General features: G+C 39.0%; 1 protein-coding gene across 1 annotated transcript; it reads right to left on the bottom strand.

Moving 5' to 3' along the window:
- Window positions 1-2,210: 2,210 nt before the first annotated feature.
- On the bottom strand, window positions 2,211-25,874 carry LOC134800338 (cyclin-dependent kinase 1). The gene is made up of 7 exons (XM_063772839.1): window positions 25,455-25,874; window positions 24,189-24,333; window positions 23,121-23,255; window positions 21,593-21,702; window positions 20,992-21,105; window positions 3,635-3,737; window positions 2,211-2,414 (listed from the first exon to the last, which is right to left on the bottom strand). The coding sequence occupies exons 1-7, from the start codon at window positions 25,601-25,603 to the stop codon at window positions 2,211-2,213; spliced, it is 960 nt and encodes a 319-aa protein (XP_063628909.1). The 5' UTR covers window positions 25,604-25,874.
- Between the last annotated feature and the right edge of the window lie 550 nt (window positions 25,875-26,424).

The raw sequence follows: 26,424 nt of genomic DNA, 5'->3' as shown, positions 1-26,424 counted from the left end.
ATATCAGTACTGCTAGTCGACAATAGATGTCGCGGCGAACAAAAACTAACGGTTTGGCCACGACATTGAGCGACTTGCGACGGCGGCAACGATAATCATAGGTTGGAGCGAGACACAGCGATCGGACCTTTCGTTCCCACCTATGGTTGTCGCTGCCGCCGTCGCCAGTCGCGTGATGTCGTGGCGGAGCCGTAATGCTCAACAATTTTCAGCTAATATTATAACCGGATTAATCGAAACTCCATTTTCAACTCCTTCTGCTTCTAATATTAGTTGTAAATTGTTTTAGCAGTACATTTTTCGTCAGTAGCGACAAGTGTGCCATCTGGTGTCAAGTAGCGGTACTGATAGTTCCACTACTTGACGTTAGATGTCGACTACGAAATAACGCGCGTTTTGGTAAGAAAACTGATGTATGGAGTTACCACTCATTTTTACTTATATGGGGCATTATCTACGAAAAGGGACCTTATTGTCGATGGCGCTTACGCCGCACAGCGTCGCGCGGCATTGTATTTATATCGGAGCATCGTTAATAATGGCGTAAGCGCCATCGACAATAAGGTCCCTTTTCATAGATAACGTCACAAATTACTCTATGCTTCCCGTGTGTGACGCTGTACGCAGCGTGACCAAGAGCACCTAGAGACAAAGGCATTATTACTAACACCATTGTTTGTAGAACAGTTGTAAAGTATAAGAAAAATATTATGCCGCCATTTTAACAAATGAAGACTTTGACCACGCTAACTTTGCACAAACCTGCCCTAGCACGGTCGCATTTTTATCGCTTGTCACTATGCCTGTCGCGTACTAACAAGTATGTAAGTGACGGGCATAGTGACAGGCGATAAAAATGGAACCATGCTGCGCCCGCAGGCAGTGAAAATTGATAAGTACTTATATCCCTATGTTCCCCGTGGTCCCACTCTAGATGGCACTGTAAGGCGCCATGTGTTGTTGTGACTGGATTGTCTTGCGTTAAGACAAAAACAGCTCAAATGTGATAAATCAGTACTAAGAGGACAGTAGGTACATATGTAGTGCATAATTATTTTCCTTCGTATTTTCACGGAAACGTACGAACGTGTCTTGCTATTTCAGTCAGTCTCGGTAGAAAAAGTAGGTTGATTGAAGTAGCATGACAAATACGAACGTTTCCGAAAAAATACGAAGGAAAACATTTATGCACTACATCGGTATTAAGGTTCCGTCACACAGGCGCGTTTTCGGGCGGGGCGTGAGCGCGGCGTGAGCGTTTTATATGTAAAAGAGGCGCGCCCCGCTCACGCGCCGTCCGCTAATCGCGCCTGTGTGACGGAGCCTTTAAGGTTTTTCCACGACGCGGAAGAGCGAAGACACCGTCGACGCCTGACGACGTCTTTCGTTCTTGTTGCGTAGACAATAAAGTTCTTTCCATCGGCTTTTGCCGATTCCGCGTCGGTAGGTGTGGGGAGACCCTTATATACCACATAGAGACGTACAGTGCCATCTACATCAAGTCTTTGAAGCATGATTTTTTCTTACACTAAGACAATTTTCTACAATATCATTGCTAGTCCAGAATATTAGAGATGCAACGGATAGTTGTTTGGCCGGATACCGGATGTTCGGCCTGAGGGCTTGACTATCGGCCGAATATTCGGTATTCGGCTGTCGAATATTAAGCTGGCGGAACTATACTTACATTTCGGTTTTTCAGGTGCAGGTTTTGACCTGTTTTGTAGTGAACGTTCGCGCGGTTTTTTTTCTAGGTTCGAAATGAGTGCGCGTTCAAGAGTGGAATGTTTTAAAATAATGAACGAGTACGATTATGACAGTGACTGTTTCTTAAATCCAATTTGATTACCCCGAAATCAAGTAAAGTTACTATCCGGTATCCGGACGAATAGCGGCTACGTCAATATCCGGTATCCGGCCAGATAGTGGCTACGTCAATATTCGGTATTCGGCCGGATAGTTGCCACGTCAATATTCAGTATCCGGCCGGATAGAAGTTACGTCAATTATCGGTCACTGGCCGGATAGGGGCTACGTTTATATCCGGTTGGATAGGGGCTACGTTAATATCCAGTCGAATAATGGCTACGTTAATATCAGGTCGGATAATGGTTACGTCAATATCCGGTATCCGCATAGATATTAAAATAAGGGCCGGATACCGGATAGTGACCGACTACCCGGTGCACCTGTACAGAATACCGTGGTCACTACGTGGCGACGGCGCTGTTGACCGCGGCCGTGGCGTCCACGCTCCGTATAGCCCCGGGCGCGTCGCGCGGCAGGCCGGGCGGGAGGCGCACGTCGCGGAAGTAGCGGTGGCGGCGCGCGTCCTTGGCGCTGATGCGCTTCATGGGGTCGTACACCAGCATCTTGCGGAGGAGGTCCATGCCCATCTCGTCCAGGTTTTGTACCTAATAATATAAAATAACAATTCAGCCTATATACGTCCCGCTGCTGGGCACAGGCCTCCTCTCATCTATAGTCCCCACGCTAGCCCGATGCGGATTGGGGACTTCACGTACACCTTTGAATTTCTTCGCAGATGTATGCAGGTTTCCTCGTGATGTTTTCCTACACCGAAAAGCTAGTGGTAAATATCAAATTATATTTCGTACATAAGTTCCGAAAAACTCATTGGTACGAGCTGGGATTTGAACCCGCGACCTCCGGATTGAAAGTCGGGCGTCATATCCACTCGGCCACCACAGCTTTTTACACGCTCACAGAATAAATTCAATTCAATGTTTATTTGCAACCAAGTAACACGATCTTATTTTTAGAGCCATAAAAGCGTGTCACATATTTTTGCGGCCTTCGTTGTGTAACATACTATTGCAGGTGGCTGTACAGAAGATTCACTGTTTAACAAAACGCGTCTATTACGACTAATATGACCGCTAGGTGGCGCAAACGCGAGCGGGCGTCCGTTCCGTAGCGGTGCGCGGCAACCACTATGGCTAGACACCCAAATTGGTGCCGTAACAAAATCGCAGAGTGAGCCACGCCTAAACTATCATTACAAACGGAACTCCTTTTCTAATTTCACTTATTAAGTAAGGAGTTCCGCTTGTAATATTAGTTGTAGTTTGTTATGCAATCGGCCCCAGGTCATGTTTTTTGGTTGAAAAGTAAGCATTCTTGTTGTATAATATAAGAATAAGGGATTCATTGAACTGTAATCTACTCAAATTAAGCTTTCTTATTTACTACCCGATATTTGTATACTATTTTTAACCACACCAGCTGGTAAAGGCTCCCTTAATTATTCAAGAACCACTAAGAAAGTTGCGTTTTATCCACATGTGTGGCAAAATAATCAAATGCAAATTTTGAGTTGTTTCCTTATGTCGGCTGGTAGAATTTTAAGTGATGAATTTGAATGATAAACATTTAATAACTCGCCACGCTCGTGGTTCTATTTTGGAATCTTTCGCTGTTAGCCCGAGCAATTAAACAACAACTTTGCCCCGTTGTAAAACAAATAACTATTTCTGTTCGACGGAGATCGAAACGGCTACTTTGTTTAGCGCAGCGGGCCGATAGTTGCTTGCGTCTCATTATCTCATTAAGCAAAATGTGAGACAAAATACAGATTCGACCTATAGAACCACCCTAATGAATGAATACTCACGTGGTTGTGCAGGTTAAAGGTGTTCCAGTTGGGGAAGGTGGGCTTATAGTCCGGTAGTGACGTCACGCCGGGCCAGATCTCCTCCGTCGGTGTACGCAGCATCCTGCAAGCATACACATTTTGCATTCAGGTTATATATATAGGTCGTTTGTTTTAACACCATGAGTCCCACGGACGCGATATCTAGTCTGTCAAGTCATTTCCGTCAGTAGAAAAAAGCTGCAAAACGTAGGCGCGAAGGGTTATCGATCGTACCCAGGGACTGAAAAGGTACTTTTAAAAACGGTTTTACCGGTCTTTTTAAAGGTACCCGACCGTTAAAGACCGAGAGGACCTTTAAATATTATGAATCTGAGGTCAAAAATAGTAAAACCGTCCGCCATCTTGAATTGGCCTGATGACAGTAACAAAGAATCATGGAAATAATGGTTTCAAAGAAACATATATGTTAATACGATTAAAAAAAATGGCCCAATCTCAGTATAAACATTAGGATTATTAATACATATATTCAATAAAATAAAAGTACAAAATTCTCCAATCGGCCATTTTTACTGAAACGCCTATCAGAAGCGAGCTAAGGATTGACGTCATCAATCCATGACATAAAGTTGGTCAAGCAGATATTGTCAGTAGAAAAAGGCGGCAAATTTGAAAAAAGCAGGCGCGAAGGGATATCGTCTCATAGAAAATTTGAATTTCGCGCCTTTTTCTACTGACAAGATTTGCTTGACCATCTATATTTCTTAAACCAGCATAGACAACCTCATTGACCGTAATCCATACGTCGTCACCAAAGAGTTTGGAGGTTCAATAATAGTTATTATTTCGCTACTAAACATTTATTAAGTCCAAAAAATATTATTACACGATATAAAGTAAATATTGATTTGTTATTATATATATAAAATGCTAAATAATAACGATATTTCACCAAAAAATTTTTTTTTCACCACACCAGCTCGGAAAGGCTTACTTTGCACTTTAAAAACTGATAGCAAAGTTGCATTTTATTCACATGTGAGACAAAGTAATCAAATGCAAATTTTGAGTTGGTTTCTTATGTTTGCTGGTAGAAATGACTTTTAAATGATGATTTTGGATGATACATTTTTAATTACATTCATTTGGATTTGATTTGGTTTGATTTTGTTTGATATTTTACATTTAATATTTGCTTCAGGTTGGTGTGGTGAAAAATTTTGTGTTTCACTCGGGGGCAAATTTTGTTTAACCCTCGTGCTTTGAAACCCTCGCAACGCTCAAGATTCCATTTTTCTAACCACTCGCTATGCTTGTGGTTCAATTTTGGAATCTTTCGCTTGCTCGGGTATCAATATTAGCACGAGCAGTTAAACAACAACTTTGCCCCCTTGTAAAACAAATAACTATTAATTATTTGGCTGAATGGAACTACCATTGCCATGTTGACTGTCGTAACCAGAAAAAATTAAAAATTAAAAAGTAAAACCGGCGCTCGGTGATTTTCATTCAAAATTTACATGTATCTAAATAATTCATCTTAAATTGCAATCGTGTGAGTTTTTGTATAAAATGAGTCATTGTGATAAATTTTTGTAATGTATTTATCATCCCTAATCGTAATATATGGTGCTGAATTAACAATATCATTCGGATTCAAGGGAAATTCGTAACTGTAAGTATGTAAACAATGTCTACCACTCTACCACCAACTAATTTATGACGTTATCAAACTACACAACGGGACTTAATCGCGTATTTAAGTTTTAAGATTTACCTCCGACGTTTCGAGGACGGCGTTGTCCCCGTGGTCTCGGAGAAGACTGGCTCGAGTTGACATCAACATCTTCTAGCCGCGCGAGTTTTTCGAACTACCCGCACTTGGTCTTGTTTATCAGTTTGAGTCGAAACGTCGGAGGTAAATCTTAAAACTTAAATACGCGATTAAGTCCCGTTGTGTAGTTTGATAATGTTCAATAATCGTGAAAGTTTAAATCAGTGTAATTTATGACGTCACAAATGGTGTGCGAGGCGTTTTCGCGCGAGGTTTAAAGTAGTTTAAACTATAGCTATTAGTACGTTGCTTCTGGAAAAAAATATATGGAAAACTTGGCATAATTAATAGAAGACTTTTTTTAATTGCGATATGTACGTCATGGACCGAAGTTATTTTTCTCAAAATATGCTTACGATATCGCCAAATTTTGTTAAATTTAAATAAATAGATAATATGTTCTTTAAAATGGTGTATTATTTATTATTAAACTCCTTCATTTGACGATGCTATGCCATTTTGAAAATACATTGTCTTCAAAAATTTTTAAGCTCCCCGAACATCGTTACTATAGTTGATCAAGCAGATCTTGTCAGTAGAAAAAGGCGGCAAATTTGAAAAATGTAGGCGCGAAGGGATATCGTCTCATAGAAAATTTGAATTTCTCGCCTTTTCTACTGACAAGATTTGCTTGACCATCTATCAGTAGCGGCGGCTTCATACAACCCGATTCCCACCGGCTTGCCTAAAATTTATTGCTACATATATATCCATAATGAAAACACTACGTATTACCTTGGAATCGATAACACGATTTACTAAAGCTTCACTATTGATTAAATCAACTAATCATAGCGGGCGCGCGGGCGACTAAGTTTAAGCTTGAGTATTCACTCATGAGCCACCACACACATACGAAAACTCACGCACACGCTCATAAAGTTCGCTAAAGAAAGTCCGCGTATTTACGCATCAAAATAACACGGTTTTGTATCGAGTTATTCATTTAAATAAAAACCTTAAACGTAACAAGGTAAGGTTTATATTGGAAAAATGCACGCACAGTCAATGTCCGCGAGTGGCGTAAGTGCTGCTTCATTTGAATTTAAACCTTAAATACAAATAGGTAAGATTTATATTGGAGTGTAATGTTTCACAATTTTGAATCGAGTCGCGTTTGCCGCTCGTGTGGTTAATGTTGCCGTACCAAAACATTGAATTGAATTAATGGGTAACATTTTTTTGTATTTTGCTATCATTAATACCAAATTTTCAAAAAACCTTTAAAAAAAGAAATTTTATTACAAAATCCAAGAATATTATGGAGTCGCAAGTTTAGTTAAGGTAATTTGATAACGAGGGTTTCTTCAAAGAAAGTACTGTTTATAAATTTGTAGTAATAGATTTTGGAAGTCCGTAGGTCGTGGGTGAAAATGGAATAATATTATGACAACACTTCCGTTCCGGTTGTTGCCAAGATTTGTTGTTATTGTTGTTTTTATTAGAGTTTTATAGGTTTTAATGAGATTTTACTTAGTTTTGTGCATATATTTATATATAAAGACTAAAGCAGTGAATTTTTGAGTGTTATTAGTGTTGCGTATTGTTCGTGCAGGTGTTTCAAGGTCAGTCCTTGTTTTTAACAAGCTTTTATTAGGTCGATCTGTAAGTATGTAACTATGTAATGGAATCTAAGGTAACTAATTTAACCATCTTCCAAGGATCGTAGCGTCACGGACTAGTCTACTAGGACGAGCAATCGCCATATTGAGTAGCGTGACTTTATATTTAGTTCCCAAAAGTACAGCAGATGTCTCTAGTAGTGTCAAATGTTGCAAATGGTTGCAATAAGTGTGATTCTGTATTAATGTCATCTGACGGGTTTGAATGACAACTATCGTCATGCTCTCGTCTTGCCTCAATGTTGATAATAGATTTCGTGAGATGGCGCTTCGACCATACCCGTACTTGCCCGTACTGAGGGCCTACCGCGAACCACGTTCGACGTGTTGCCCCTCTGTCGCACTTGTAAATTTGTACGTAAGTGCGACAGGGAGGCAACACGTCGAACGTGGTTCGCAGTAGGCCCTCTGAATGCGTTTCGTTTGACGCATATTTTTTGAAGCTGTTTGATATTAAAAAAATATATAAATATATTCATACGGATAATAGCATTAGCGATGTCTTATTAATTTTAATAACTGTAATACATTTTTCTTTCACATAATATTAATGTTACCGACGCGCGGTAACACGATACATTACATTTAAGTATTTTTACCTATTTGTAATATATAGATGGTCAAGCAAATCTTGTCAGTAGAAAAAGGCACGAAATTCAAATTTTCTATGAGACGATATCCCTTCGCGCCTACATTTTTCAAATCTGTCGCCTTTTTCTACTGACAAGATCTGCTTGACCAAGTATATTTGATAATTTTTCGCAAATTAAAGTTCTATTTTTCTACTGACATAATTATTTATTTACACTGGGTACCATGACAACCTCAAATATTATACTCGTAACATAATTATATTAATTATGTAATAAAAAGGTAAGTAATGCTGGATATAGTAACAGTTAACTACCTACAAAAAAGTGATAGATATCTTCGAAAAGTCGAATAGAGTTGGACCAAGGAAAGTTTGCAGCGATTTTGATAGCCCATGCAGTGCAAGTGTTATTTACACGTCATAATTTCATAGAAGTTTGACATTTAAAGGCCTTTGCACACCGGCTTGCGTGTGCGTGACTTGCAAGGCCCCAACGTTGTCTGTTCACTTTGACGGCGCAGCAACTAGTATCTCTTCTCTCTCCTCGCTCTTTTAACAATGCCATTTGTCAAAAAAGGACAACCATACTGTTGACAAGATGAACTACTCAGAATCACGAGTTCTTTCTATCCTAATAGGAGAAAAAAAGTGTCCCAAGGTTTTTTTCCCATTCCGTTACCATTTTTTCATAGACTTTGTATGGCGGTTTCGGAATGGAAAGATCGAAAAATGTATGGAAATCTTTGGACACTTTTTTCTCCTATTAGGATCAAAAGAGCACATGATTCTGAGTAGAAATAACACAAAAAATCCCAATTTTGAAAAAAAAGTGTAGGGGACAACTTTAAATAAAATGGCCCATGTGTGCTCTTTTAGGGATGTGAAAAGTCGATTTTAATCATGTTATATATCGATAAACGCTACACAGTGGAACGAAATAGCTATTAATTGAAGCTTCAATATCTTCGTTAAACATAAACATAATTAAAATGCTAATGGATACTGAATATATTAGAAGACAAACAATAAGAATATAAAACTAAAAATAACTACAATTAAAATAACTAAAACTAAAAATTTAAAATACCTATCAAAATTTGGTGCCCTCGGGAGGGTGCCCAACACGCAGGCAGCGTTCCCGCGCTGGATTGCAATTGAAATTCTCTGCGCGAGAAAGCTGCCCGCGCGGGGGTCGCCCGTTGCCTCCCTCAACTAAAACTAACTACAATTAAAATAACTAAAACTAAAAATTAAAAATACCTATCAAAATTTGGTGCCCTCGGGAGGGTGCCCAACACGCAGGCAGCGTTCCCGCGCTGGATTGCAATTGAAATTCTCTGCGCGAGAAAGCTGCCCGCGCGGGGGTCGCCCGTTGCCTCCCTGTGGAGCATCTGTGCGCCTCTGCCCCACGAACCAAGCGTCTCGACGCCAAACGCGACGAAGTCGTATTGGGCGCCGAGACAGCTGTACTTGGCTACCTTTTGACGCTCCCGAGTGTCCGCCGCCGCGCCAGCACGCCTGCTGGTCGATGGGACGTAGGACGCCGCTAGCGTGTCAGCGCAATATATTAGAATATAATAAAATAATTCAATTATTGCGGAACACATATTTTAGTAGGTATTTATGTATTTTAATTAAATATCTGAACTTTCCCTTCGTTCCCTGCTGGGGCGTGACGATAAAATTGTGATCTGATAACCACAATAACGAATAAAAGCGTTTTTATTCATTTTAGGTATCGTTAAACCTTTGAAGTAAAATTAAAATTGCAAGAAATGTCGATAGTTTATCGTTATGACTTTATCGACATGGCTACAGCAAGGTGGAGTTACATTGTTAATCGTACACTAAACAAAAGTGGTTACAGTGACAGCTCGCTTAGACGTAATCTTTAAGTATATTATATCTATGGTGACGTGCACGTGCGCGTACGCCGCGCACACGCACACGTCATGCAAGCGGTGTGCCGTCTCTCATAAGGATCAGAGGGGCTACCGCGAAAACCGAAATTCGCAAATTGCGGGGATCTTACTCTTTTACTCCAATGAAGGCGTAATTAGAGTAACAGAGAAAAATGCCCGCAATTGACGATTTTCGGTATTGGCGGTAGCCCTACTGTATACTACAACGCCGAACGCGCACGTGCTCGTCACGCACACGCAGCCGCACAGTGAGGGATTTTCGATCAGTTTTGACCACCTTCGTTTTATATTTTTATTATATGCTTTATAATATTTTACATCCCACTGTAAAACTCCCGTGTGATTATCTTGCTTAGTTTACGTAAAATATTTTTTTTTGTAGATGAGGTCAATGACCTTAAGAAATCATGTTTATCGGTTTATTTCCTAAAGTATTGTCAATGTGGCCGCAAGTTTTATTACTGAGTTTAAGTGAAAGATACTCAATAATTGTACAAAATATCAGCATCTTAATAGTGCCTTTGAATTAAAAGTTATAAGATGCTAAAGTTTTTTAACATTTTTTTTATTTCTCATATATTTTCCAATATTAGCCTTTTATTTTTTATAGAGTGTAATTAAAATAAGGTAAACTATCATCATACATCATCATCATATCAGCCTTTTATCGCCCACTGCTGAGCATAGGCCTCTCTTCGAGTACGCCACTTATCCCGGTCCCGAGCCAATCTCATCCAGAAGTGACCCGCAGTCTTCCGGATGTCATCCACCCAACGAGCCAACGGACGCCAGGCACTCCTTTCGTCTGTAAGCGGCCACCATTCCGTTAACATTTTGGCGCACCTGTCACAGGGGCGTATTTACCATAGGGCCAAGGGGGCCATGGCCCGGGGCGGCAGGCCTCAGGGGGGCGGCGAAGCCGCCCCCTTGCGGCTTTTTCTGGGCGCCTTTTATAATCAAACTTAGCTATATTTTTTATTATATTTTAATTGACATTTAAATTAATAAACAAACGAACGCTTCAAACCCCACCAATTGCTAAAAATATCTACCAACAAGTACCTAAATTAAGCAACATTTTCGTTCAAGAAGTATTAGTACGGCGCAGTGCCGGATTTACCACTAGGCTGAGTAGGCTGAAGCCTATGGCGGCAGATTTTAGCGGGCGGCAAATTTGGGTCAAAAAAATATTTTATTAGCTGTTCAGATAGGGTCGACCAGAATTTTGTCGCTCCCCTATTTATTTGTAAAATTTAAATAACAAGCCTTGTCGATTTTGCCGCCCTCTGTCATGTCAAGACCCTTTATATTGAGACAGACAGACGGCCGGACGGACAACAAAGTGATCTTATATGGGTTCCGTTTTTTTCCTTTTAAAGTACGAAACCCTAAAAATGTACCTACTATTTTCTGGAATAATTTCGCGCTCGCTACGCTCGCGTTTTCCACTTACGTACCTAACATTATTTGTGACCCACCTGACTATATACATACGGGCGGTTCTTGTGTCTTCGTGGTATTAAATCTCACTAAATTGTTCCGATCCCATGCCGAAACTCAGTACAGATAGAGTGCTCTCGATATCAGGTACAAATACAATACTTTTCATGACTTTCCAGCACCACAGAATGAGGGATAATGGTACAGCCTGTGTAATACGCATCCCTACTACTGTCGTCTGCATAGCAATGATTATCATTGATATGCAGCAATGACAGCACAGAACCTAGTGCAACGCCAGCGGTAATGTCCACACTATCGGAGCAGCTTCCGTCTACTATACGGCTCATGTGCGTCTACCGGAAAAAAAAGCGATCCATTTATATAACATATAGTCCCTCGAGCAGACTCGATGCCAGACCCGACCGAACTCCTTAGCTATATCCAGCCTGACTGCCATGTCTCACCTTGATTCTCAATGGCCAAAACCCAGCAGTACCCACCGGTCACCGATCTGATCAGGCAAATATAACGAGGTCGCATCGTCATTGAGTGACAAAAACGGCCCATATAATTAATCTGTATCTAGAATAGTGACATTAGTGACGTCACCTTTCTGCACTCAAAAGAATAAAAAAATATCTACGTTCCACTATCAGCGGAGAGCGCCTGAATAGCTTAGCTCTTAATATAGAAGCTGAGCTGACAAACGTTTTAAATTACGACAGCGTTATTGATGATTTTGTCAACCAATTTGTACATAGGAAAACAATGTAAATGCCTATGTGAGTAAATGGTAAATGTTTAGTTTTTTTTTATTTCACACCCCAAAAGTACTTGTTATTGCAGGTTTTTTATTTCTTAAATAAAATACTTTATCGTCACTGATGAAGGGGGGCGGCAAATCAAAATGGCCCGGGGCGCCAAATTTGTAAATACGCCTCTGACCTGTCATCACTCTGCCTGGCAACATGTCCCGCCCAGCTCCACTTGAGTTTGGTAATGACGTATCCGACTATAATTCCTAAACTAAAATAGACTATAAACTATAATTCCTCAAAATTTCAAAAGCTAATCTTGCGGGATTTAGGATTTATAACATTTCTAAGTTTTTTTCCGATTTCTATGGAAATAGGGTTGTCAAGTTTGAAGTTAAGAAATAATACTTCAATAGGTATAGTTTTTGACAAAGAAAATTTTGAATTTAACTCTTTATTGAGAATTGTCATAATTCATCATCATTATCATCATCATCCGAATGAATAAGAATTTCTTCTTCTATCTTGCTGCTTTTGACAAAACCATGACATGTTTCGACAGCAATTTGTGTAACGTTCTTCACAGTCGTGTGTGAACTTGATAACAATTTTTTAGAGTTGCGTACCTCAAAAGGAAAAAACGGAACCCTTATAGGATCACTCGTGTGTCTGGCTGTCCGTCTGTCACAGCCTATTTTCTTCGAAACTACTGAACCAATTAAGTTGAAATTTGGTACACATATGTAAGTCTGTCACCCGAAGACGGACATGTAACGTAAATAAATTAATTTTTAACATAGGGGGCACTTTTGGGGGGTAAATGAGACGATTAAAAAAATGACCATTCCCCCCGCCCTTTAGATCCGAAACTACTGGGTCTAAAGTTTTGAAAAAAAAATACACAAAATAGGTCTTTACCTATAGATGGCAGAAAAACCTATTAGAAATATGCAGTCAGGCGTAAGTCGGACTTAATTACTTAGTTTTTGATCTGACCCCTACGGGTTTTTAAAGACATTTCACTTACGTTTCACATCAAAAAATACATATACGAGGGACGCCTTCCCAACACCACATCATATTCTTCATCAGAGATATGTCACAGTGGCCTGATATGGCCGTTCGTTCTACTATAGAGTTAATGCTTTTCAGGCAAGCGTAACAACAAAATACTCTACACTCAAACAACAACGAAAACACACTAAACAATCTAAATACTTGATGTACCAAATAAATGCTTAATTATTACAACAATAAATATTTTATTGTGTTACTACGGTTTTCAGATACGGCCGCTTGTGTTTCATTTGGATTTACAGACATTTTAACTATGTAGGTACACCACCGGAGATAAAGGTGACAGCCCTGACCCAAATATTTAAAAAATACATATTTCGGCAATCCTGCGTTATTTTCGTTCAATTTTTTTTTCAGTACTGCCTATCGTAGCATAGAACCGTTTTGTTTAGAAATAAAATGCTAAAATTGTAGGATAATCGAGAAAAAAAAATATTTTTCTATATGTAAAAAAAAATATATATCGCCATTCTGGATCATAGATTAAACTTTTTTTTGATGAATGGAATACCTCAGAACAGCCCTAATAGATCTAAAATAGAATATTTAAAAAAGATGCACGTAAAATGAGAAATTACATTTCTTAGGTTTCTATGGACATTTCTCGAGTTTTTGATTATCTCCAAAACTATGCATGATAAAATTTTGGACCTTCACTTTGAGCATTAATTTGATGAGGTTAATGCGATGAATTAAAAAATGAAGATAGTCAAAACTGATCGGAAATCCCACACTGTGAGCCGGTGTGCAATTATTGTGTGCCTTAAAATGACACTTGCACTGTATGGGCTATCAAAATCGCTGCAGACTTTTCTCGGTCTGACTCTAGGTAGTCATGTTAAAGAAAATGAATACAATATGTACTTATGTATACAATTCATCACAAATTACAATACCTATTGACATCTTCAAAAAGTGATTTATCCTGTCGGGCCTGATCAAATTGGTCGATTTGATCAGAAATGTAATTGGCGTCAATCTCCAAGTTTAGATTTATGGTGATATTAGAGCCCTCTAAATTGAAAAAATGCCCCAGAACGAAAATACTGGCCTCACAAATTGGTATTCTTGCGTCCGCACCTCATTGTATCGGTAATATCGTTCATTATCGGCGGGTGAATTCGACGAGCCAAATTGGCGTTTGCGTCCGCACCTCTCGATTCGATCGGGCAATTTAATCAGATTGGCGAAAAATTGTTTAATCTGGATACACCTTTACGTATCAAATATATCTTCGAAAAATCGAATAGGTAGTCATGTTTTCGGACATTTGGGACCGACCATGCACGACCACAGCGCCACCTAGCGAGCGCAACTTTCTATCTTTCTTTCGCGAGATATTCTGTCACAAAACTTTCAAACGAGAAGTAAGTAAACATCGTAATAATTTCAATGAAATCTAATGATGTTACAGTATATTCTACATTTTTGGACGATGGCTGTATTGACAATTACATTAGCATTGTGGTTTTCAGTTAAAATGAACGTGCTTGTGACGGGAACAGGGTTTCGTGCCATAACCCATGAAATTGTGTTCCAGCTCGAGACAATGAATAAGGGCAAAAATTTGGTGTTAGCTGGGCACGTACTGGAGGTGCAAGACATTTGGCAAGGCGCCAGGCCAGGAGCTACATAATCAAAGCCCTAGTGGTTCGTCAAGCCTCTGTGACGGCGACTGCGTACAAGGCAGCCTTAATTCTTAATATCAATCGTCATGTTACTAGTGTAACATGCGATTGTGTTTATTAAAAAAGTGGCAAATGCAAGCACATTGCAGCACTAATTTACTACATCAATCACCACCACTAAAACCAGCCAGGAACAAAAATGGGGCAAGCCAAGTGTCCCACAATTTACGAACGAAAAGTAATCCAAAGGGAGATACTTCCACGAAATGTATCCTACATCAAAGAAACACAAGTGTGAAGCTTTTCAGTTCGATGTCTCAGATTTAAAGGAAGATTGTGCCTTAAAACGTGTACTTACTGGAAGCTGCTGAAATAAATTGTACAGAAGATATTGAAATTTCCGTTAGCAAAGTTATCCAAAATTTAGTAGAACACACTGATATTAATATTCAAAAAGAAGATTGTGTTACATGTCTTGAAAACTTTAGTATTTTTAGAAAAGAGTTTGATGTGTACCAAAGTGAAGCTAGTCTAGTTATAGAAAAAACATTAAAAAACTTTTATGAAGCTAATGTTGTGTTGGCAGATAAAGAAATTTTTAAATTATGTAGTGACACAATAGAACAATCAATGTGTCAAGAGTGGTACTCGGCGAGGAGACTAAGAAAGCCTTGGTTGTGCACTAGTGTAGACGGTGTTGTTATACATATGCAATGAATGTGTCAGAATGTTAGTAGAAGTCCTGTATCTTGTAAAAACCAACCTATTGTAGATTTTGATAAACAACAATATAATTAGTGTAATATTTGCAGTTTGTGAATGATCAACCAGAACTAAAAAGAAGCAAACCATATTATATTATACCCAAATTCAAGTGCAAGTGTATGACACTGGTATGACTATTATATGTGTGATTTCTTTATATATTCACCAAAAGGTAGTTGTATTGTATAGTAAGAGCAGACAGAGACGAAGACTTTATTAAAGCAGCAATTCTAAAAAGTGAAGAATTTTACTTCGCTCATTATCTACCGCTCTTGTATTCTACAAGAACAAACCAAACTTTGAGTGAGAAAAACCAGCCAAAGCATAGTTTTACAGGTAAAAATATAATCAATACAATGTTAGGTAATTAACTTTTAAAATATGTAATAAAAGGTAAGGTACTACTGATCTCAATAAGTACAGTTAGCATCATTGTCATACAGGCATGAAGCATACTGATTAATTAAGTTTAGTTAAAAATAATAATTTATATGTTTAAATGTTGTTAACTCAAAATGTTTATTACTGTTTTTTTTTTATATGTAAGTATAGTAAAGTAGCCGAATATTGCAGTATCACACTTTGTTAAAATTAGCAATACACATACCTAGCTGTAAGTAAGGAACTCAACATTTTAATATCTTAGAATCCTAGCATACCTAAATATTAACCTGACCTTATTTGATTGTTTTTGTTTTGTTTTAATGTTTGAATCTTTAGACTATGTTTGATTCTGATGTATGTATTGTCCCTATCGCATAAGCGTTTTGGCATCCTTAGCTGTAAGTTTATGCATGTGACTGAAATAAAGAAATATATGACAAATGGTATGTACAGTCGAGTTCATAAATATGTATAAATTTCTTTACCTTTATCCATTGTAATATGGTGAAAAAATGTACACACATTTATGAACTTGACTGTACATTAGACTTATGAAAATGTTGATCAGTCCAGTGCTTGGTCATATTAAACCCTAACCTGACTGACACATTTTCATAGGTCCACGGGCCCATGTTATAAATATGTGGCGGTCAATGTCTGTGGTTCCTTATGCTCCATGTGCAATAAGGGTCCTTCAGACATGAAAAGTCACATAACATTTACAGGTTTTGTGTGAAATAAAAACAAATTTAAATTGAAAATGTTTTAATAGCTTTTTAAATAATGTAAATATTGTAAAAAATAACTGTTGTTTTATTTGTTTGAAAATATAGGTGGTTGCAGGTTTACCAGTACACAACAAACATGTAATATATCATCAATATGATAAAATAAATTTACAGGTATTTTATGTAGTATCTGATAAATTTTTAAGTGCTGCATTATTCTTTCGGCATGAATTCTGACTCGAGCTATTTTATAAGTTGCATCGGTCTCTTCCCTTGTAAATTCACCTTTATTCTGGAGAAAATGTGGCATAATAATAGCAATTTCTTTTCCACTTTCATCAATTACCTTCTTTATTGCCGGAAATCCCTTATCAGCCAATACAATATCCCCATTTTCTAAGTAGTCGACTAATCCTGACTACCGTTATTTGGGAGACACTTTTTCTTTCACCACTTACTTTTGACTTGAACGAAATGAAGCCTCTTGGAGTAATACTAATAAGCACTTTTTATAGAGTGAGTAGCAATACACACGATTATCAACACTTGATGGTACTTCTATAGGAAACTCTGTACAATCAATAATGACTAGTGTTACTATACTCCGGACGGAAGCATTCTGGCATTGTCTGCTGCACAACATTTTTGTCTGGCCAAAAAACCTAATTTGATGTACCAGCTGCTATTTCTTCAACATACGAGCAGAATATTCTTGACACTGTTTTCCAGCAATTCAAAGTCACTTGTATTAGTTATATTAATAGCATTAACTGCTTCTATTTTTTTCGCGTTTCTTCGTTCCATATAACGTTGAAACCTCGATATTGCCGCATTTTCGTCAAACCGTTTTGTTTTTTACTGCGGGGGAAATATCCTTGGAACATAACTGGGACTGACTTGTTCATCAGCCTTTCTACCACCGATAAAGTGAGCACTGCAAATTGGGTGCCATAGAGATCCATCGGGACTGTAACAAAATAATTCACCGTTAAAACTTCATACGATTATAACATAAATCAAATGATTGCGTATTTAAGAAAGGTAATATGATTTTAGAGGTTAGGTTAGGTGACTTACTTTTTTGTCCTTACGGCAATTATCCATTTATTGCGCTGTTCTTGTTTCCTCACTACTTTTGGAAATCTATAAAATTTGCAGTCACTACTTCTGCTAGTGTTTACACGATTAACAATAACACATCTTGCTGTGAAGTGAAGACCATTTTTATCTAAAACATCGAATGTTTACTGCAAAGCAAAGCAACTAACTCACACAATGACACGTGTACAGATGCGCTGTTCACACATAGAAACGCAAATGATGCGGTAGTATACAAATTATTGCGCCATCTATCCGCTCGTATAAGAAAAACTAAGAACTACACCAACTACACCTAACAACTACAACGTCTACAACTCTTCTAGTGGCAGCGACCTCTTGCGGAATACACTACACAACCTACAGCCCGCTGAATGACAAACGCCATCTAAGTTTAATACAAAAATAATGTTTTCTTCCGGGGTACGCTACTCAATATGGCGATTGCTCGTCCTAGTAGACTAGTCCGTGGTAGCGTCATGAAAATAGGCACCTGTATGTAGTTCTGATGACAATACAATAATATCATACTGTCGAACTGATCTGATGATGGAGACAGGAGGTCGCCATAAGAACTCTGTGATGAAACAACGCAACCTAATTGTGTTAGGGGTTTTTAGAATTGTCTCGATGAGTATTAGTTTTCTGTCGTAAGAAAAGTATAGTCAGCGATAAAATCTTGTACCAAAAATGAAATTTTTGCAAAAAACTTATTAGTTAGGATTGTTAGGAATTTAGGAGTAGGAATCCGCTTTTGTCATACTCGACATACACACTGTTTATGTGACGTCAGTGATGACAAGTATGGCAAAGGTGGTTATACACTAACTGCAAAAGAACGCACCCAAGGACACACCTAGCGCTTTACTTTACCTTCGCTTATCATGAAAAAATAAGTACATAATGTAGGTGTTTCATGTAGGTGTTTTTTTTTGCTCCGAGTTGTCTAGCGAAAAATTCCACGCGCCGCCACTGCCATCTATATTAACCACTTGACTGTGAAACAGATCGCACGGTCGCGTTTTTATAGCTTGCCTCACATAGAAGGTAGCCTATAGAAGTGGTGTGCGCGTGCCTCCGTGAGGGACAAAATATACGTAATGCGACAATATTAAAAACACGTTTTAACATTCCTGACAATATACCAAAAACAATCTACGTAATTCGGCCGGATTATTTGTTGCCCACCATAACCCATACAAAATTTAAGGTGGGGAACAAACAAAAAGTGAGACTGTGACAAGGACAAGCAATAGTACCGCTTTCTCTGTTACTCCTACTGAAAGTTCTATAAGTTTAAGTCTCGTTCGGTCATTTGGCCCCTACCCCGTTTCCTCTCTATTATTGTACCTCTATGTTGCCTCACCATGCCTGTCACACTCTAACAAGTATGTAAGTGCGAAAGGGACGCGCATAGTGATAGGCGATAAAAATGGAACCGTGCTGCGCCCGCTGACCGAATTTTATACAACACAAACGAGGGTGAACCCACGATTTTTGACCACCACACACATGAAAAATTCATCATCTTCTTCGCGTTATCCCGGCATTTTGCCACGGCTCATGGAAGCCTGGGGTCCGCTGGCAACTAATCCCATGATTTGACGTAGACACTAGTTTTTACGAAAGCGACTGCCATCTGACTTTCCAACCCAGAGGGGATACTAGGCCTTACTGGGATTAGTCCGGTTTCCTCACGATGTTTTTCTTTACCGAAAAGCGACAACTAACGCGAGGAAGAAGATGTGTGTGGTGATCAAAAATCGTGGGTTCACCCTCGGTTGTGCTGTACCTACCTATAAATTTCGGTCAGGATCCGTTTCATATACAGACAAGTGGTTAATAACGATATTAGCTAACATTGAAAATATTTGAAGACGATGTATTTTAAAAATGGCATAGCATCGTCAAATGAAGTAGTTTGATAATAAATAACATATACATATATATAATCACGCCTATTTCCCGGAGGGGTAGGCAGAGACCACGGATTTCCACTTGCTACGATCCTGACATACCTCTTTCGCTTCCTTCACTTTCATTACATTCCTCATACACGCTCGCCGGTTTAGGGTGCTCTTGACCTGGCCTTTCTTCAGGATTTCCCCGATCTGATCAGAGAAAATCCGCCGAGATCTACCCCTTCCAACTCCCACTTCCACTTCTCCCTTATACACTCTCTTTGTTAGCTTTCTTTCACTCATTCTTTCCACATGTCCAAACCATCTCAACATACCTTTCTCAATTTTAGTCACTACATTCAGTCCACACTTTTCCCTTATCACACTGTTCCTAATTCTATCTTGCAATCTCACACCACACACACTTCTCAGCGCTCTCATTTCCACTGCATTCACTTGGCTCTGATGCCTCTTCTGCCATACCCAACTTTCGCTACCATACATAAGTGTAGGCACCAACACCCCTCTATGAACAGCCAACCGTGCTTTTTGCGACACCTTCTGGCTTCTCATAAAAGCGTTAAGTGCCCCATTCACACGATTTCGAGCATTCACTCTCCTTTCAATATCTTTATCATGCTTACCGTCCTTAGTGAACAAGGTTCCCAGATACACAAACTCTTTCAATAAATAAATGAATGAATGAATGAATAATATTTATTTCAGGACTAGTCCCATATTATGTTAGTAATACCCATTTTAAATAACATATTAACTATTTACTTAAATAAAAAAAACCGGTCAAGTGCGAGTCGAACTCGTTTTCCAAGGGTTCCGTACGTAAGTCCGACTCACGCTTGACTGCACATTGCGCAAAAACTATAAGTGATAGCAATATAGTGTGTATAAGAGATAAATATAAAATTTAATATGGATCACTTCGTTCCTACACCCTTTTTCTGTATCTTGAATGGTTATCTTAAAAATTGAGAAAAACTAGGTTTTGGACCCTTTGCGGGGGTGTGGGGGGGTGACGCAGAGGGGGGAGGGGAGGGGAGGGTTGATGAAAAATAACTTCGGTCGACAACGTACATATCCCAATTAAAAAAAGTCTTCTATTAATTATGCCGTAATTTTAGCTAATTTCACTGAACTATATAATAAAATGCAATTATTTATGTGAAATCTTATGAGTATAGCTGAAATATTGTGTTTTTCGGAACCAATACAAGTGTACCGACAATATTAAAAGGGATTTCAAAATTTGTCATCAGGCCAATTCCTGCATTTTTCGTACCATAGAAAATCTGACGTTCGCGCCTGTTTCTACTGACAAAGTTGTTTGACAGACTAATCTAACAATTTACTAAAAAATATCTTCTTACTTTTCTCCTTGCACTATTTTTACATAAGTTTAGTCCGATGATTGACCGGTAGAGAATACCATTAGGCAATAAGTCAGCCATTTGTAAATTATTTTGTATTTTGTGCAATAAAATTTAAATAAATAAAATATTTCTTAGATATTTTTTTAATTTGCCACTTTTTTACTGTTGTTTAGGTCAGAATAGGTCTACTCGTATAGAACATATCTAGTGGGTTTAGGATTCCTAAAAACGACCTTACCTAAAGATGCGGAAAAGCTGGTCGATTTCAGAATCACCCTGGAACAGAGGTTTCTTGGAGGACATCTCTGAGAAAATGCAGCCGATTGACCACATGTCGACTGGACACGAGTACCTGAAAATAAAAAAAAACAAGAAATGTCAAAAAAACTATTTTAATATGGCCGCATAGGCTTGTTTCTTCCTTCTGCATTTTTTAAATATTTAAATGCGCCTAGAGAGATAGAGTTAGACCAAGAAAAGTCTGCAGCGATTTTGATAGCCCACGCAGTACAAGTGTTATTTATACGTCATAATTTCATAGAAGTTTGACGTTTAAAAAAACACTGGCACTACGAGGGCTGTCAAATTCGCTGCAGACTTTTCTTGGTCTAACTCTAACAGCTTACCGCCCATATACGGCATCGCGGCCGTATGCGGGTTTGCCTCGGACGTGCCTCACCTACCGGTTCGTGTTCTGGTCTCTGAGGGCCTACCGCGAACCATGTTCGACGTGTTGCCTCTCTGTCGCACTTGTAAATTCGTACTTAAGTGTGACAGGGAGGCAACCCCTGGTCTCCCTGGTGTAGTGTAGTGTAGTGGGGGGGTAGGGTATGGCTCACCTCTGGCTGCCGAGCAGCACCTCCGGCGCGCGGTACCACAGCGTGACCACCTCGTGCGTGTACACGCGCACCGGCACGCCGAACGCGCGCCCCAGACCGAAGTCTGCCACCTGCACACACAACACATCATCAATCACAACACATCACCATCATATCCTAGCCGTTTTCGGCTACAACGACTGCTTTTCTACCGCTGAGAGCGTCGCTGGTGCGCTCTCAGGTGACTGACGTAGCCAATCTTTGCAGCAAATGTGCGGCCGCACTCGCTGCAGGTCAGCACCCCTCCGACGTAATTATACGTGATGGCCATAGTTGGTCTGGCCTTTAGCTCGTCACACTTAACGTCGAGCTCTGTGCGTCGCCTGGCTTCAAATTCACGCACCTGTGTCTGTACAATGTCATAATACTCATAATCACAACATATAATGCTATGTCAGGGGTCGGAAAACCCGAGCCGCATGCTCTTTAGAAGTACAATTGCGGCTCTTTACGTCACCCATAAAATTTACCCTTGGTAGTTCTTATAGAAATAGTACATTACGATACAAGTGCGAAAAGTAGGAAATTCGCAACGAGTGGCGATACATTGAAATACGACCGAAGGGATTGTTTTATATCAACACGAGTTGCGAATTACCTTTTCGCACGTGTATTGTACAACGTTGTACAGTACATATGGCCCTTTAAATTTTTGACCCAGGCACGTATTGTCCTTAATCGCGCCCTAGGGCGGTAAAGTAGCACCATATGTACTGTAAAATAACATTTTCGGCTCTTTAAAGCTTCCTTAAACTGGCGATTTCAACCGCAGTTGGCTCTTCTCAAAAGTTTGCCAACTCCCGTGCTATGTAATACGAAGCGTGAGCTCCTTGTTTATTCGCGCGAACTATAGGAACCATGCGCGCTGCAGGTTCTGCCATCTTGTGGCGTAAATAGGATGTCTCTACCTGTTATTAAATTCTGCCCCTTATATTCCTATGTCTGATAGGAACAGGCAGGTCAATGTACGAAATTCTTCTTAGCTTCCTTACTATATTACAAAGAAAATTTGAAATAGAGAGTTACTGTCATGGTAAATTATGTAGCCACAGTACATTTACTGCCATCTTTCGACAGAAGATTAGAACTGTTAGAACACCATTTGACTTCGATCATTATTATTTCACTGATATGTGTTACCTTGTTAAATTTTAATATTAACGCCATCTACTCGAGAGAAGGCTGAAGGTCATGGCGCCATCGCTCCAAAAGATTGCACCATACTTTTGGCCTACTGTCGAGTAGATGGCGTTGATTTCAATATTTAACAAATTAACACATATCAGTGAAAGAAAGTATCAAAGTCAAATGGCGTTCTAACAGTTTTAATCTTCTGTCGAAAGATGGGAGTAAATTTACTGTGGCTACATAATTTACTTTGACAATCCGCCTCTATACACTCTATTCTCTTTGCTTTATTAGGAAGGCAGAAAGTCAGCCAGTGTGGGTATTAAGGTTTCAAATGTTTCAATATAGAAAATGAGCATACCTTTATGATCCCAGTCTGGTCAATAAGCAGATTCTGCGGTTTCAAGTCACGATGAAGGATCCGTCGGCAGTGGCAGTACAGGATGGCACTGTTGATCTGGTACAGGTAGCTCTTCACTATGTTAGGGCTCATCATCTGTTTACACAAAAAAAGTCATGCTAATGAGCATGTTAAAGGTGTTATTTGTTTGACCATACCCCGAGGTTTTGTGTGCGGGAATGATTTCGTGTAAATTATAACTTTGTTTATTGTAAAAAAGTTACCAAACTATTAATTAAAAACAGACAGTAATCTCCACAAGTCGCTCAGGTCGATCCTTCGCGTTTTCTGGCCAAAAACTATTCCTTGCGAAGACCTATGGCGTATATGCCGGCAAACACCCATTGGCGAAGAAATCGCGACACGGAAATGGAGATGTATCCATACTATTCGAAGAGGGGAAACTAATAACGCAACCATCGCTTTCGATTGGAAACCGCCGGACGGAAGCCGTGACCTTGGGGGCCCCTACATCCTTGGCAGCGGTCCGTCAAAAATGAGCTACGAGCGGTCGGGTTGAGCTGGAGCGAGGCCAGAAGGGTCGCTGAAGATAGGAAGGCGTGCCACGAGCTCGTGAAGGCCCTTTGCACCTCTGAGGTACCATAAGATAACAACAACAACAACAGTAAGCTCCAAATGCGCTTAGAAATGTTAATATAGTTTCTGGTTTTACAGTTTTTACCTAGTACTACTAGATTTTACCTGCACCCAAAACCCCAGGATATGTCTAATGTCTAAATGAGACCAAATGTATTTGTGTTATAGAAAAATTTGAAATAAGAGTCAGTTGGATGTTTAATAGTTATAGAATTACTTTTTAAATTAATGCATGTTAATTGTGTCTTAAAAAGATGTGCCCTGCTGATTATTTGCCAGTCCCATGTTGGCATACATCCTCCAATTGAGGAAGAACTTAAATCTTAGAGCCCGTGTAGGCATGTAGCTTTATTTGACGTTTATAAGCGCATTGTAATATGCCTACTTGAAAAATAAACTATCTTTATCTTAGCTTTATTATCAGGTACTTACCCTCCCGGAGCCAAGGGAGTCCATGTATTTCTTGAGGTCCATGGAGAGGAACTCGAAGATGAGGAACAGCCGGGACTCCTCCATGAGCACATCTTCCAATTTCACAATGTTCGGGTGATTCAGTTCTTTCAGTAGGGATATTTCTCTGTAAATAACATTTGTTAGAGTTGACATGTGTTTATTATATTGTGCAATATAATAACCGCTAACCACACCGCTAGCCAGGAAAGCAGCTCTACGGGAGGAATGGTGATGTGTCGGTAAACAAGTCACTCAAAGGTTTACATAACGGCCATGACCACTCTGTTAAGAGTGTAACGAAGAAGAAGAAGCAATGTAAAGTTCCTTTAACCGCTAGCCACATCAAAACTTGCCAACACAAATGCAATTTTGATTAGTCAAAATAAGATACAAAATAGAATGGAATCTGAGACCTTTTTATAGGCCCCTGTGTGGCTAGAGGTTAAACGAAGTAACCACTAAATGCCAGTAAAAAAATTGAAGTCAGATGTTACAGTGTAATCACAATTTCCCTGACTTAATACTTTTACACATACTTCTGACGCGGAAAACATTAAAGTTTTCCCCAGGTGATTTTAACACTTTCAGTGCCAAACACCCCATTTCCAATACAAAATGAACCCACGCAGCGGGTTTTTGGCAGTCAATGTGTTAATACCTAGTTTTCCTAGACCTTAGACATGTCCTGGACAAAATATACTAGGACAAATACAAGGATACCATCCCATCCATCTAGATGGCAGTCCATCTGCCATCTGTCTAGATAGGAGTCCTACTACTGGCAGATTTAAAGGCAAAGACAGTAGTGGTTTTTTTTAGTTGACTATGGCCTAAGTGTACATGGATTATGGATGAATCACTACTCATTAAAAGCAATTTTAAACCACGTTTCATCAATATTGTTGTGTAAACATATAAACATAATATTGCATGTCATTTCTTAAGCTATTAAAACAATACTTATGTCAGCTTAATCATTTAATCCTGCTTCATTTGCAAATTAAGCATAAACAAAAATATTTTGCTTATAACAATCTAATTCTAACGCTTATTACTAAAATAATTGTCTGAATTTTGTTGGATAAAATAAGATATAGATAAATCCTTGAATTGAACAGGAAATGAAATGAGTTAGGTTAGGAAAACACAACACAAATTTTCTACGGTTTAGTTTTAGATGTAGACATTCGTAATACAACATTGTTCTCTGAATGTATTTAATGTAACTAGGGGATGAAAACTAACCTGATCGCGGTAGAGGGTATGCCTTCATCATCTGCCTCCAACCTAATTTTCTTCATAGCCACAAACTGGCCGGTCACTTTATTTTTTCCTTTGTACACCACACCGTAAGTACCTTCACCAATTTTCTCTATCTTAATGAAATCTTCCATTTTGCTAAATAAAAAATTCTAAGCCTATGAAAAAACGTTGTCAGCTTCAGATCTAGAGGCAAAGCAATAGATCTCTTTTAATTTTACGAGCACATGGATAATTTAGTACACAAACTCGATTGATCAAACTGCAATTCTATTTTTATGGTTAATATCCCGCCAATTCTTATTGTTTCTGATAATTATTGTGGTAACGTACTCGAGTAACGACTTCAAACGAAAACTTTTTAAAATTCTCTTGACGAGCAGTTGGTTTGTGTACGCTTAAATGTTACCATATAAACCGTAACAAATACCACACTAATGATAGTTTTTGTACTGGTCATGGCTCATGGCTTAAATTACGAAAATTAGAGTGCATTTTAAATTTTAATGTAGAAGTAATATCTAGAAATGAAAGATTATAAACTATTTTTATACGTATGCATAATACTACATTGGACATTTAATTTACCTCATTTCGATCCATTTTCGATCATAACCATACTGGCAATAATGTCATATAATTCAATCCCTTTTACGCAGATTTTTTAAGCCATTAAGATCAGACCAGTCAGTAAGACAAAGACCTGCATGTCTGTTTTAGACATTTCAATTTGTATAAATAATAACGGTTTAAAATCCTGAAAGATTATTTGATCGATATTATGCGGCCCGATTTCATAAAACCAAAAGTTACTTTTTTACAAGTTTAAGCTGGCAACACCGGGCAAAAAGCTCGTCATTGGTCGAGCAAGTGTCATGGTGTTAATCGTACCAATGTTGCTTGTTTTTCCGTTTAACGTCGTAACTTCGTAAACCAAGGCCCCAACGTTATCTGT

This window comes from Cydia splendana, chromosome 19 (assembly GCF_910591565.1).
Source record: "Cydia splendana chromosome 19, ilCydSple1.2, whole genome shotgun sequence".
NCBI lineage: Eukaryota > Metazoa > Arthropoda > Insecta > Lepidoptera > Tortricidae > Cydia > Cydia splendana.
The sequence above is the reverse complement of the archived record's forward strand: the minus strand, read 5'-3'. Positions and strand labels throughout refer to the sequence as shown.

Excerpts from the sequence above, each read along its gene's own strand:
- LOC134800338 (XM_063772839.1), bottom strand. The coding sequence starts at position 25,603 with ATGGAAGATTTCATTAAGATAGAGAAAATTGGTGAAGGTACTTACGGT. Across the intron at positions 24,334-25,454 it reads ATACCCTCTACCGCGATCAG|AGAAATATCCCTACTGAAAG; the intron begins GTTAGTTTTCAT and ends TGTTATTTACAG. Across the intron at positions 3,738-20,991 it reads CAGCTTTTCCGCATCTTTAG|GATGCTGCGTACACCGACGG; the intron begins GTAAGGTCGTTT and ends GTATGCTTGCAG.